Source organism: Eulemur rufifrons, chromosome 7 (assembly GCF_041146395.1).
Source record: "Eulemur rufifrons isolate Redbay chromosome 7, OSU_ERuf_1, whole genome shotgun sequence".
Taxonomy (NCBI): Eukaryota; Metazoa; Chordata; class Mammalia; order Primates; family Lemuridae; genus Eulemur; species Eulemur rufifrons.
The window spans coordinates 277,152,254-277,167,515 of NC_090989.1; the positions used below are offsets into that span (position 1 = coordinate 277,152,254).

The 15,262-nt window shown below is 41.6% G+C and overlaps 1 protein-coding gene across 8 annotated transcripts in view; it reads right to left on the reverse strand.

The window, feature by feature from the left end:
• MAPKAP1 (MAPK associated protein 1) overlaps positions 1–15,262 on the reverse strand; it is a 237,538-nt gene that overhangs the window by 39,461 nt on the left and 182,815 nt on the right. For 7 of the 8 annotated variants that reach the window (XM_069476792.1, XM_069476791.1, XM_069476789.1 and 4 more), the window contains one exon: positions 5,000–5,140. The exons of the other annotated variant lie outside the window; for it this stretch is intronic. In XM_069476792.1, the coding sequence (XP_069332893.1) occupies positions 5,000–5,140 (141 nt within the window). The remainder of the gene's footprint in view (positions 1–4,999; positions 5,141–15,262) is intronic. 8 annotated transcript variants of the gene reach the window in all.

Consider the following 15,262-nt stretch of genomic DNA (forward strand, 5'->3'; position numbering starts at 1 on the left):
CGAGGGAGAGGAGTGAGAGATGTGCACAAGTTTTGAAACTAGCCAACTAGAAGTAATCATTTCCTTTACAAAGGCAAGTTATTAACAACTGAGTCACCTGCAGTGTGATGGACTGGGTTTAGCATACAGGATTGGTTTTCAGTCCCGGTTTGGCTACTGGGACTGGTACCCTCCTGTATATCCTGATGGCTGACGGGGAGGGAGAGTTAGTACTCATTAAGTAGCAGCCATGTGCCTGTAAACACTAAGCACTTTATACACACCAAATGATTTCATTAATTCCCCCAAGCCTCAGTCTTCTTAGTCATGAAATGGGAACAACTATCAATGTGCTGTGTAGATTAATGATGTAATAGGAATGCAAGTTCTCTGTATATTATAAATCATCACAGAACTACAGAGTATCAGCACAATGATGATTTGCATCCAAGGCATAATATAGTAGTTAGGCTCAGGACTCGGCCTCAGACAGTGTTGGGTTCTGATCCCAGCTTTACTACTTACTAGGTTTTTTCCCTATACCCCAGTTTCCTCATATAAAAAGTGAAGATAATTTCAGTACTATCTAATAGAATAGTACGATTTCAGGCACCACTGCATGTAAAGAGAGAGATTAGCAAAGTGCCTGGCACACAGTAAGCACTTCATACGTAATAACTGCTTTTAAAAATTATATTTCTTATTAATATTATTTTAAAAGATCATCTTTGATATAGGTTTCATTAATAGAATCCAATAGTTTTTCAATCATAGAAAAGTCTGGTTTAAGTTTGGGTCTTGCAGATCAAAGTTTGAGTCTCTCATCTCCTGACTTTCTCAGAAACAAATGGCAGATGGTAAAATTGGCACATCAGCCACTACTTCCCCACCAGAAGACAAGCAGCTGTAGTGGTGCTGCAGAGCCTAGGGATTCCAATCTTCCGCTGTGTGCTGTTACGTACCACTAATTCAGCGTGGACGGGTGGTTTTCTGTGGAATCAGCATGGATGCCAGGCAAATGCCACACACAGACACCACTTAGAAGAACTTGCCACAGGGCCCAAGTGAAATCTCTGTTCTGACTGACACAGGATGGATGGGCAGAGGAGACCATCCATCAGTGTCAGGAAAGATCTGAAGCACCTGGCTAGTCAGGTGAAATAAAATAAATTATTTACTGATCTCAGAATCCAGCTGCTCACTTGAATGTTCATAAAGGGTGTTCTGTTTGCTGTTCTGCACTTTGCAGTAGCATCTATTTCAGAAGGAAAGAATTTCTGGATTGCTGTGTGCAGGTTTTTGTTGTTGTTAGAGTGAAGGGATGTGTTATCATCTGCTTTGTAAGGAGGGAGAGTGTCTCAAGTTATATGCCTGACCTAGTCTACATGGGAAGGGAAAATGAACTTATTTATTCACTGCATGATATGATACTCATGGGCACAATTTTTATCTGGTTGTTACAAAATTTCTTAGGACTAATTCATGAAGTTTCTGCTTATAATGCTAAAGATTGAACCTAGATTCATAATAGAAACAAACGTTCTGACATCTGTTTTAGAAGCTCCTCAGAGCTGTGACTCTCCACCAGGGGGCGCCATGTGTGACACTGGAAGCCATCAGAGATGACTGGGACCTGGCCTCCAGTTGCCTCACTTCACAGAACGCTCTAGGGAGAGATGAGTACATGACTGTCATCATCCATTTCTACCTGACACGTCTCCACTGTGAAACTCTGCCAGGAGAGCTACCACCTAATCTCAGTGATCTGGTTCAATGCTTTCAAGATGGTGGACTAGGAGAGGGCAACAGGCAAGATAAATAATGACAACAATGACAGTAACAACACTAAGATAAGCTACCATTTAGAATACAGCTTCTATGGGCCAGACATTTTCCTACAATCTAAAAGGTAAACATTGTAATCTTCATTTTATAAATGGCAAAAACCAAGACTGAAAGGGAAGGAGACTTGTCCAAGGTGACACTGTAGGTAAGTGGTAAAGCTGGAATTCAAACCTAGTCCTGACTGACTGCAGAGCCTGGGCTCCTCCCACAGATCCTTTTGTGGACTTTTTCCTTTGAATGAATATACAAGTCAGAATCTGATGAATTAAAGTTTGTCTTTTTTTGCCTTTGGAGAAAAGTAGGGAAAGCAGCCCACCATCTTGGTTGTCACTCCAAGGCATTGCTTTTCACACTGGGAATGAGTAGGATGGATTCACTGATAACGCTCAACTGGGAAAATCCCTGCCTTGGGCCTCTGTCTCGATCACAGTTGGGCTACTTATTGGGCCTCTTAAAACTAGGCCCACTTGGAAAAAACAGACCCTCTGCTACTGGGCAAGTTCCGCAGCCAAACACAAATGGGATGTCTGACTAGCATTCTTAAATTTTAGTAAACTTTTAATTAAAAATATACACACAGAAAGTGCACAAATCATGAGTATATATAACGGCTTTTCCACAAAGTCTACATACCCATATAATTAACACCCAGATCAAGAAACAGAACTTTCCCAGCCTCCCAGAAGCCACCTCCAGCCACCATGGCCATTTTAGCCCACAGGATAACCACTATCATTACTTCTTACACAAGAATATTTCTGTGTATTTTTGAAAGTTATATAAATAGAATCATATAGTATATACTTTTTTTTTTTTTTTTTTGAGATCTGGCTTCTTTCTGAGCAATCTTACTATTTTTATCTCTATGATAGACACCAGGAAAAACATTCCCAGGATGAACAACATTGAACAACTTTATGTTTTAAGAATCAACATTAAATAAACAATTTTACCACTTTAGATATTCAGAGTTTTTTGTGAGGAGGAACAGACACAGTAAGTCCTCCCTTAATGTTACTGATAGGTTCTTGGAAACTGTGACTTTAGGCAAAATGACGTACAGCATATCCTCGTATAATGTCATTTTGTTCAATGTTGTTTGTTATAACATTAATGAGAAAAAAAAGCTGCAGTATCTAAGAACCTATTGATGACATTAAGTGAGGACTCATTGTACAGAGAGGGGAAAAAAGGTGGGGTCTGTGTTTTGGTTCAGAGTTACTGGGTGCTGATTCATCTATTTAGCCTGTTAGGATCAACATCATCCTAGCAGCTAATGTTTATTGAGCACTTGCAATATGCCAGGAGCCTTTCTAAGTATTCTGCATGTGCTGTGACATTTCATCCTCATAATTACTCTATGAGATAAGGACTATTATTACCCTTATTTTACAGATAAGGAAACCGGGGCTCCAAATCATTTGCCAGTGGTGATACAGCTAATACATGAGCCAGGGTTTGAAGCCAGTGTGTCTTCTAAGTGCTGCATTACACTGCCTCTCGACTAACAGTTCTCATTTACAAAAGTTTGCCAACTGCCAGGCCCTGTGCTAAGTGCTTCACATGTAGTATCCTACTTGTTCCCCATAGCAATCCTAAGAAGCTGGTACTACTGACATTCCCATTTAAACAGGATAGAATTCAGGCTCAGAAAGATTAAGCCACTTGCTTAAGGTTATATGGCTGGTCACTGATATAGCAACAATTTAAACCAGTTGTGATTCATTTGCCCAACTCTTAATTACTAAGCTATATTGTCAACATATTGGAAATTCCTGTCAGTCAAGTTGGAAAGCAATAGAATATTTAAGGAGATTGTTTTGTTTGTTTTTTTGAGACAGAGTCTCACTCTGTCACCCTGGCTAGAGTGCAGTGGTGTCATCATAGCTCACTGCAACCTCAAACTTCTGGGCTCAAGAGATCCTCCTGCCTCAGCCTCCCAAGTAGATGGGACTATAGGTGCTTGCGACCACGCCCAGCTAATTTTTTCTATTTTTTTTTTAGTAGAGATGGGGTCTCACTCTTTGTCAGGCTGGTCTTGAACTCCTGACCTCAAGCAATCCTCCCGCCTCTGCCTTCCAGAGTGCTAGGATTATAAGCATGAGCCACCACGCCTGGTTTAAGGAGCTTTTTGAGGTGTATTACATGTTAGCCAGATTCAGGCTAATGCCAACGTTAGAAAGGATTTTATTATAAGAAACGTACAAAGCATTTGTGAGAAACATAAAACTAGTGAGCCTTAGAGTTAGAATCCAAACTTTCTCCCTTTATGCTTGAGGCAAAGGAAATGCAGGAAGGGCGGGGTGGCAGAGCCAGTGGACAGTTCAGCTCCCTGACTGGGTGAGCCTGGCATAGCTACCCGCCCTTCTGCTCCCCACACCTCCTTGTTAGGGAGAAGGTACACTCAGGAGGGCCAGGGTCTGCTCCTGACACCGCCATTTACCTCTGTGTGAGCTGGGCGTGAGATTTACCCTCTGCACCTCATTTACCTCCTCTGTTAGCTGGGGACAGTAAAAATACCTACCTTTTAAGTAGTTAAGTAGTACATGTAAAGCACTTAGTTCAGTGACTAATACACAGTGGATACCTAGAAAAGGTAGCCACGATGATGATGATGATGAAGAATTAAAATTATGTTGATTACTATGACACTTACTCTACTCCTGTTAGGTTTAAGTCAAAACAGAAATTTAGCACATGACTGAAACAAATTAACCCCCCAAATTAGTTGAAAGTTAGTTCCAGATTATCTGATGAGGATCCAAATATAACTTCTGAGATCATTAAAACGCTTCCTGAATAAAGGCATGAATGAATAAGCAATGAGTTCTCCGAGTAAGGAAAGGCAAGTGGCAGCGTTACCAAGCAGTTCTAAGGAGAGCATGTAAGAGAATCACAGAATGGAGAGAATTATGGAACTTCAGAGAAGTCAATCAGTTTGAAAAGAGTCTCAAGTTAGTTCTATTTCTAATCTTCTGCTTCATAAAAAAGAAGACAAGACAGAGCACTCAAGTGGGAAAAAGGATGTACTTTAAATTTCATTGTTTAAACATTTTCTCAGAAAACAAGTTACCATTAGTTATTCAGGTCACATAAAAGTTGTATGTTGTTTCTTTCCCTATTTCTACATTGACTACCGATACAGAGTCACTTCATCATCCGTTCATGCACTTACCTAACTGCACGTCAGTCGTGAATCGCAGTCTGTGGATCATGCTGACTTTGAATGACTTGTAATGGTGGCTGCTAAGCATATCCTGTACTGTGGCTATGTCAATCTGAGAATCCTCCTCAAAAACCCCATCTGCCCTCGAACCTAGGGAGGAAAAAGCAGTTTAACACATAAAGATACATGAAGCTTGGCAAATGGTGTCTGCTTAAAATGCTTTGGGATAAATTAAAATAATATGGGCTATTTAATTTAGAGAAGAAAAGGCTGAGTGATGACTTAATAATGCCATTCCAGTAAACAAGAAGATGGTAACATATTAATCATTCAACAATTAATTCCACAAACACTGCCTATTCTATGGCAGGCCCTTGGCTGGGTAGCAGGGATACAAGGATAGAAAAAGTCCGGCTCACTCTCAGCAAGAAGCGCAGTCTCTAAAAGAGTAAGTCAAAACCACAAGAGCACGGGTGCTCTTGTTTCTTTTCCTAAATATGATTTTCCTGACTATAAAAGTGATCCATGTTCCTTGAAGAATCCTGTCCTTCCCAAGGTTCCCCAACTGTCTCTTTAACAGCCTGCAGCCCGGCATTCCACAGCCCCCACTGGTTCAGGGGGTGCCTGCTGTCAGTAGGATGTCTGTGACAGTCTCCTCACTGGCCTTCTGGCCACCAGGCTCTCTCTGCAATCCAGCCACCACAAGACATTTCCCATCCATCTTTCTAAAGCCTTGATCATTCATTCATTCACCAAATGCTTAGAACCTTGTGCATGGTATGTGACATTGGAAACAAACAAGACTGGTGCTCAAAAATCTTCCGTGGCTTCCCGCAGCCTCCTGAATGAAGCATACTTTCTTCAGCCAAGCAATCAAGGCAGCCTATAATCTGTTTGAAACATAACTTTCTAATCTTTCTTGTCACCTCTCACACATACCTTCTCTCAGCTCCTCCCAAAGCCCTGACTGTGCAGAGAGGTCCAGGATTTTCTGCTTCTGGGTCTTTGCTCATGTGGTGCCCTTGGCCTAGAACACTTCTTCCACCCTTCCCCTAGACCCATCAAAATCCTCCAGACCCATCCCTGGGCTACCTCTAACTCTACTTCCTCCATGAAATCTTTTCTGATGGTTCTGGCAACAAATTCCACAGAAGTTGGCTTATACTGGACCCTGGAGCAAGGTAGACCTGGGCTCAACACCTAAGTTCTGCCTCTAATTTGCTATGTGATCTTAAGCAAGTGACTTTACCTTTCTGAACTCTAGTGTCTGCCATTTACAGAATGTCAAAATTTATGTAAAGAATCTAATACATAATATGTTTAGTAGTCACCATAATTATTTTTCTTCTCTCAGAATCATATTCAGCCTTGCACTAGAATTGTCTGTGGTTGCTCTGTCCTAATCTGGAAGCTTTGTGAAAGTCAGTAAAGTTTTTTATTCATCTTTATATCTTCTGTAAGCAGTGCAGGTAACTGGTATACTCTCACTAAATTTTGCTCAATAAGTACTAGCTAATATGGGCCAGGCGCAGTGGCTCACACCTGTAATCCTAGCACTCTGAGAGGCTGAAGCGGGAGAATCTCTTGAACTCAGGAGTTTAGACCAGCCTGAGCAAAAGTGAGACCCTGTCTCTACTAAAAACAGAAAAAATTAGCTGGCGTGGTGGCGCATGCCTGTAGTCCCAGCTACTTGGGAGGCTGAGGTAGGAGGATTGCTTGAGCCCAGGAGTTTGAGGTTGCTGTGAACTAGGCTGACGCCACAGCACTGTAGCCTGGGCGACAGAGCAAGACTCTGTCTCAAAAAATAAAAAATAAATAAAAATAAAAGCTAATGTGTATGAATCCTTACCATATTTCAGGCACAGTGCTAACCACTTTACACATGTCACTGCATTTAAGCCTCATGACAACCTTGTAGGTCCCATAATTTTCCATATTGTACAGACGAGGACTCTGAGGCTCTGGGAGGCTAAGATACATCCCGAGGTGACACTAAGCAAAGTTAACCTATCTCTCAGTCCCTGGAGTTTGAAATGTGGACTTCTGAAGGTGCAGATGTAGGTGCTGGTGCCATTTGCCAGTGTGGGGGATGGGGCCGAGTAGGGGGTGCACCTGCTAAGCAGAGGCCAACCAGAGAGCAGGGGTTCCTAGACTTTGTGTTGAGCACCTAGAGATGGTTCCACAGGGAAACCCAGAGAGAACTCCTTGGGGCAGAGCTGGGGAAATGGAAAACTCTAGATTTGGGTATAAAACTGGAAAATTCTATCATATAAGTGGTAGCCTGACAATAACATGATTTTCCTCCCCATAGTTATTACTTACAGGGCAAGCTTTTAAAGTCAAGGTTGGTTTCTGATGCTTTCACATTGAACTCATTTATTTAGGAATTGTGTGTTCTATTTCCAGACACTACACTAATTCCCAGCTCAGACCATTCTAGCACCTACAGTGATGCCCCTCAGAAAGGAAGCAGCCTCACACTTCACAGGCCATTCACCGAATGCCTCTGATAGAATCCCATCTTCAAGCGTCTTGCACATGCTGTCCTCTCTGCCTGGGTCACCTTTCTCTCTACCTCACTTCCTCCTGGTCCCTTCCCGATTCCTCCTCAAGAGTGCAAGTTACGCCCCAGGGAAACCTTCCCTGACCGCAGGCCCCACGTCTAGGTCAGCTCCTTGTCATCACACCCTGCATTTGCCTACAGAGCAGCTAACTCAGGTAGTACTTGTCTGTCTCTGGCACTAGACTATAAATCTCAAGAGGGCAGGCATAGGGATGCGCTACTCACCACTGTAGCCCAGACCCTGCCAGTGCCAACATGCAGGGGCAAAGCAAGAGCTCAGTACAAGGGTACTGATGAATACCAGGCTCCGTGCCCACAGGAAGGTGAGGGTCAGAGACGCTGAATGACTTAGTCAAGATCACATCTGTAGGACACAGCAGAGCTGCACCCAACACCTGCAAGGGCCACTGAGTAACCTGTTTCCTTTCTCTGCAGCACCTGTGATTTTGGATAGAGATGCCATGATCATGATCACCACTGTCTCCTGGGTAATGTCCACATCTCAAACTGAGAGGCTGGCTAGGAAGTGGAGTTTAGAATAATCATTCACTTTCTCCAATCTACATTTTCACTGAAAAGTAACTGCCAAAATGTATTTATTTCTATTTTAGAACACTTTATATATGAGAATTATGGAGAACTTTGGTAAAATATTAAGATTCTTTAATGTTTTAAAAATCATTTAAAGCTATCTTTTCTGAGAAAATGCCAGTATTAGATATACAACTTAGCTCTGAGAAAATGCCATTATTAGATACAAATTAGCTCTTTACTAATTAGTATTTTCTAAATATTGCAGGTATTTGATTTGGAAAGAGGTAACAGCTCATTATGCTAAAATGCCAATTACTAAAAAAAAAAAACCTCACACTTAAGATTTTTACATTTTATGATGTTGGATTAAAACCAATTTAAAAATTACTATAACGTGACATATAATTTTTTACTGAGCAATTTCAATGCCAGCTGCTAATAAAGCATCTTAGCTGTAAATGATAATTCAGATGCTTTTAGATAAAGTGGTGCATAAATATGGCTGGAAATTGATTTAGCTTCTTATAGAAGCTACTGAAGAATGACATATTTTGTTTAATACACCAGCTAATGTAGTCCTAAAAGCTCAAACAAGTGCCAGTTTTCACTCCTAAATTTGCTGTGAGAGATTAATGAAAACTTTATATTTTGCTAAAATGTTAATAATGGGCAGATGAGATGATAGGATTTTAGTAGAGGTCTTAAAGCTATGGAATAACCAGCAAGGCTTGTCAATTTCCTTATATTAATTTTGTTTAAGACTTATATAGCTGGAGCTGGCTCAATATACTAATGCTTCTTGCACTGACCTTCTACACTGTGACAGTGTAAATTCATATCCTATTTGAGGATTTAAGTCCCCCTGATACTTGGGTGAGTTCTGAGACTTGCCCCAGCGGACAAGGGGTGTGTCTGCTTTTATGACTGGAAGGGCAACAGCACCTGAGGGAGTAGAGTAGGATCAGTCCTGCACTCACTTCCAATTCATGCTGCTCACTGCAAAGCAGGTTATCTGCTGAATAAAAACAACTGCTGGTTTTAGAATTCTGGTGCCACCTCTCAGAGTAGGCCCAGGAGTGCTGCTGCCATGAGGGGGCACGTCTGTGGGCCCATGCAATGTGCAACTACTTCTCTCCCCATGTCAACAGTATGCTAGACTGTGGCGAACACTGGTGAGGATGAAGCAGGCCTCCTGATCTGCAGGAGCTTACAAACTAGCTATAGGACACAAAGGAAACAGTATAAGGGAGAAAGAAGTGCCCAGTAAATGGTGCATACAATAGACATTTTAAGGACAAATATTTGAAGCAAAGCATTATACCAAAAGCATGTTTTTGGACCAGAAAAGTTCTCTGACTTTGTATGTATAACTTTACTGTTTGTATCCTCTGGAAAGGGGTGACCCCAAACCACACATGAAAGATGCTTGGTATTGTACTATTTGCATATTAAAAATTATTACTGTACTATGAACTTTATATTAAAAACCTACTTCTGTTTAAGGCAAGACATTTTTTAGCTACTCAAAGTAAAAAAGTAGAGAAAACCAAAACATCTTAAAAATAAACATACTAAAAACAAAACAAAAACCACTTCCTAAACCGTTAATTTAATTGAAATATAATCCTTTGGTATTTTGTTAAAGTAGCAATTAAAAAGGTCACAAGCAATTAAATGAAACAAAAGCCACATTGTGTTCATCTACATTAATGCTGAACTGAGTCTTCGTGTGAATGACAAGACAAATTGTAATGGTGCCTTCAAAGACTTCACAATATAGTTTGTCAAAGTCAGGACTGTTAATGTCTCTCTATGTGCCATGGATTACCATAATGTATCGCGTCAAAATGCTCAAGCTGTAATAATTCAAAGATGTATTGTGATAGATCAAATTTTGGGGTGGAGCCTAATCGTGACTTGAGCACCAGAGCTCAAACAGACTGATGACAAGGCTCTGGAAGAGCGCATTCAGTGTGGAACAGTTTGGGGCACAAGCAGAAAATCCAAGGCGGAAGCAGCTTAACTCTCTGGAGTAAGAAATCAGGAAGGAGGAACAGAGGAATGAAGCCTGGCAAAACAGGCCTACTCTGGGGGCAAAGGGAAGCAGAGAGGTGAGGAAGGAGGTAGGTGGAGTCTAGGCCTGCAGCAAAGAAAGAGGAGGTGCTGGGAGATAGCCAAAGGCTGGGAGGTGGACTTGGGGTTTAATAACCCTGGAAAGAAAAAAGGAATATAGAGTTCTGACACGTAGATTCAAACCCTAACTCTGACACCAAGGGTCAAGACTGGGTCAAAACCTTGCCCAAGATTCCACTGTTAGGAAAGGCAAAGCTGGAACAGAGCCAGTGGATTCTGGAGTCCATGCTTCTTCCTCTTCTTCCCTCAAGGGGTGCTGAAGGCTGTTCCTGCCCTATCTCCCTCGCCAAACTCCTACAAGCAATAACCCAGTAAGAGATTGAATTGAGTAACTACAAACTAAATCAACTGTTCTCAGAGTGCAGTCTGGGACCCATGGTTGGGGGGGGGGGTGGCAAGGGCAGAATCCCCAAGATTCCTTTGGGGGGGTCCATAATTTCCATACTATTTTCATAATAATAACAGTAAGACATTATTTGCCTTTTTCCTGCCCATTCTCTTACAAGTGCACAAAGAAATAAAAAGTTCATTGATATGGTTGATTCTGATTCCAGACTACAACTAACTAATAGGTAAGAAACTATTAGGTAAGAAACTAATAGGTAAGAAACTATCCTTGAATTTTGGTATAGTGATGAAAATTAATATCCACAATTATCTGAAAAGGCTATTGAAATACTCCTCCCTTTTCCAACAATGTATCTGGGTTAGGCCAAATTTTCTTCATATATTTCAACAAAAACAATGTATTGCAACAGACTGGATACAGAGGCAGATACGAAAATCCAGGTATCTTCTATAAGCTAGAGATTATAGAAAGCTATAATAATAAGCTCTATAAGCTAGAGATTATAGAAATTTACAAAAATATAAAATAGTGCCACTCTTCTCATTACAAATTTTAAAGAAATTATAGTTATTTTTCATAAAATTTGTTTTTTATGTTAACATGTAATGAATTTTTTTCAATGAATTAATAAATCTCAGTTTTTATTCCTAATACAATAAATAGGTATCACCCAACAAGCAAAAACTTTCTGGGGTCCTCAAAATATAAATAGTTCCTAAGACCAAAATGTTTGAGAATCACTGTCTTTATTGGTAATGATGCCATGTTTTCATTGTCCCTAATGTCCACTTGGACAATAATGGGACACAAACGTACAGGTACAGCTGTGCATATGTGTTACAACCTGACAATAAACACAGCTACGGCTTTGTAATGGGTTTATTTTCAGATGACCAGACCAAGCTAATTATAACAAATACTGTCTTATAGTTTAAAAACTGTTTTCATATATGTGATTTCACTGGAATTGAGGGAAACATTTAGAGGTACATGACTTTTTTTTTTTTTTTTTTGAGACAGGGTCTCGCTCTGTTGTCCTGGGCTAGAGTGCTGTGGTGTCATCACAGCTCACCACAATCTCAAACTCCTGGGCTCAAGCAATCCTCCTGCCTCAGCCTCCTGAGTAGCTGGGACTATAGGCGTGCGCCACCATGCCCAGCTAATTTTTCCACATTTTGTAGAGACAGGGTCTCACTCTTGGTCAGGCTGGTGTCGAACTCCTGGCTTCAAGTGATCCTCCCACCTTGGCCTCCCAGAGTACTAGGATTCCAGGCGTGAGCCACCACACCCTGTCAATGACTTTCTTTCAAACAGGCACTAATCATTAACAGATTAATTAGCACAGATGAACTCACTGGATGTTATTGACAGATTTCCTGTATTCTTAGATACAAACTGCATGGGACTTTAAAATTCATTTTATGGTTCAATGAGTCTCAGACCAAGTCTAAAGGACCTTGATCTTAATAGCCATAAGTCGAAGCAACTCGTCTCCCTTCTCCAAAGCGATCTATGCCAACTTTAGAACTCAACCAGAAGATCAATGGCCTTTGTTACCTCCTCACCTTTACACTTTCCATAGCACAACCTGTTGACTGTTCCTTCCAAGCCAGCAGTCACCCAGCACCAACCATATGCCAGGTTCTGTCCTGTGCTTTGGGAATTTAGGAGAATGGTAGGATTCCCAGGTGCTAGAAAAGAGGGCAGGCAATCCACAGAGAAGGAGTATGGGAAAAAACATGAAGTCCACAAGGTGTGAGCACATATATATGTTTGCCTTTGGCTGGAGCAAAGAGTGTGTGAAGGGGAGTGGTGGAAAATGAAATGTTGGGGCTGGGGAGAAAGTTCTTCAAAGGTGTGGGCAATATCCAGCTCAGGACCCTGTACAAAATAAAACACTGAGGTGCAAGTAACTGAATAAAGAGTAAATAAACCCTCTCCTGTTCTACTCTATCTCAAAGTCTTATTGCTACTCCCCATACAGAACCACCCCTCTTGCTCCAGCCAAACTAGACTTAGCTCAGGTTATACTATCTGGTCAGAATGTCCTTTACACTCTTTGAAATTTAAACACTTTCAGGTCTAGTCCAGATGGAACCTTTCCTGATGCCGCTCCTGAAAACCTATGGCCCTTTGTTGAAGGCTTTCATGATAAGTCTCTTGTATGATAACTATCTGTACTCCCCTATGGCCTAGGAGCTCCTTAAGGGTAGGAACATTCCATTCTACACAGCATACTGTCTGTCACACAGTAGATGCTCAATTAATGCTGTTGGTGGAATGAGTGAGGTTTTATGCAACACAGGTTGACCATAACAGTGCCCGAGGTTTGTACATCATCCCTTGTGTTTACCTCGGTTAAGAGAACCTAACACACAAGTCCCAGTTTTCCATTTAGACTAGGTTCATCAAGGACAGGAATCCTGCCTCAAAAACTACAATAGCAGGTAACATTTATTGAGTGCTTACTATGCCAGACACTATGCTCACATTTTAAATACATTATCTCATTTAATTTTCCCAATGCCCCTTTAAGGTAGATATTATCCTCTTTTTACAGATGAGAAAAACAAGGCTCAGAATGTCAACCTGCTATTACAGTCATACAATTAGGGCAAGCTCAGCTAGGAATTGAACCCAGGTCTGCCTAATTCCAAATTTGTACACTGACTACCACATAACCTCCTTGAGTAAAGTGTTCCTTAGATGAGCTAGAGATGTACAACTCCGTAGGCCGTAAGAGTATCTGAGGAGAACACAATCATGCCGGGCCCTGCCAGAACAAAGAAATCAGGGTAACCTAACTCTCTCCACTCCTTAAGTCTCAGAGCTGGATGCCTAAGTGAGTCATGGAGAAAAAAACTTTCCTTAGCTCTCTGCATCCATCACATTTTTTTTTCAGGGGTCTTTTAAGTCTCCAAAGACTCATAAGCCCCAAACTTCTCTTCTATTAAACACTTCCCTTCAGCTACTAGTCATTTTTGCTGGTCTCTAAAAAACAATCAATAGATGATATACTATAACACATACACACAGACACATACACACAGACATTCATGCCTACCTGCCACTCTGTAGTAATCTCTTTAAAGCCAGCAGGATCACACAGTAGGATATATCCTTCATTAGAATCTGCCCTGCTACCACCAGGGCAGGGATCTTTGCTGTCAGTGCTTAATTGATTAAACTCTTGGAGCCAGGGCCAGCCAGGCTGGAGGACTTTCCACATGGAGGTTTCAGACCCCTCTCAATAAATCAAGGTAATCTTGTTTGATGAGGTGATCAGAAAGAAACAGCTTCAAGTTTATAGAATTTCTAACAAGAGCAGCTCATGGAAGGGGCTCTGCATGCTAGGCCCTGCCTATCCCTCATCTTTCAGCACTCTCTCCCTCAGTCATTCCATTCCATTCATTCATTCCCAAATATGCCGAGCTCCTCCTCATTCTAAGGCTGGCAGATGAGCACAATCCCTCAGCCTGGAACATTCTTCTTTTATTCATTATCTAACTCCTTTTTCTTCTTCCTTAATGAAGCCTTCTAGTAATCTCACCAGCTCTGGTCGCTGCTCTCTACTCTTTGTAGGACTGATCACAAATGTGGGTTCCATGATGTAGGGGCTGGATCTTCTCCACCTCCCAAGTATCAGCATAGTGGCTGGCCCAGAGGAAGGCTCAATCAAGCTTTTGGGGATGCCTGAACAAGTATGTGCCCAAAGTGAATCCAACTACCTTTTAGGCAGCGGTCCCCAATCTTTTTGGCACCAGGGACTGGTTTCATGGAAGACAATTTTTCCATGGACAGGGGTTGGGGGTGGAGGGTAGTCACAATGAGCCATGGAAGCAGCTATAAATACAGATGAAGCTTTGCTAACTCACCCACTGCTCACCTCCTGCTGTGGGGCCCAGTTCCAGTTCCTAACAGGCCATGGACCAGTACTCATCCTTGGCCCAGGGGTTGGGGACCACAGCTTTAGAGGACGAAGGATGACCATTTAAGGGTCTGGACCATGGTTCATTACAGGTTTACTTAGAAGTTAAGACTCCTGACAGAATTCCCATTACTTCCTTTTCCTCCAATATGTCTTTGTCCATGTTCAAACCACAGGGAGACCCCGTCTATAAAAAAAACACCAAAAAACAAAAAATCGAAGCACAAGAAAAGTAATGCGGGCTTCTAAGGAGCCTGGCATTTTTGACAATTTACGTGGCAAAATATCTAAGAACTATAACATCCGATCAACACCATAGTGTCCCTCTCCCTGACTCCAGAGTCAGAGAATGAGGGCACATATGCTGGAAGAAACTCACCTCCCATCCAGAGTCGCTGCAGAAATGTCGCCTGATGCATTACCAAACCATTAGTCAAGACCTCCAGGGCAAATTCTGGGGCCAGGAGCCTACCAGAGGGATGCAAATCTCCATGCCCTCACTTAGAGCCCAGACAGGGTTTGTGGCTCATCAAACATGTTTCCTTACTGCTCTAATGTACCAGTGTATCGCTTAATGAAAGTTCTTAATTGTAATTCAATTAATTACATACACAGAGTCCCCAATTACGTTTTCCAATAAGACATTGGCTGTGGTACAGGTCTAAATGCACTTAACCAATTTTAATATATTAAGACCAATTTCCCCTGAATACTAATTACTACCTAATGATAAAATGAAAAGGGGGGAACTTTTAAGAAAGGGGG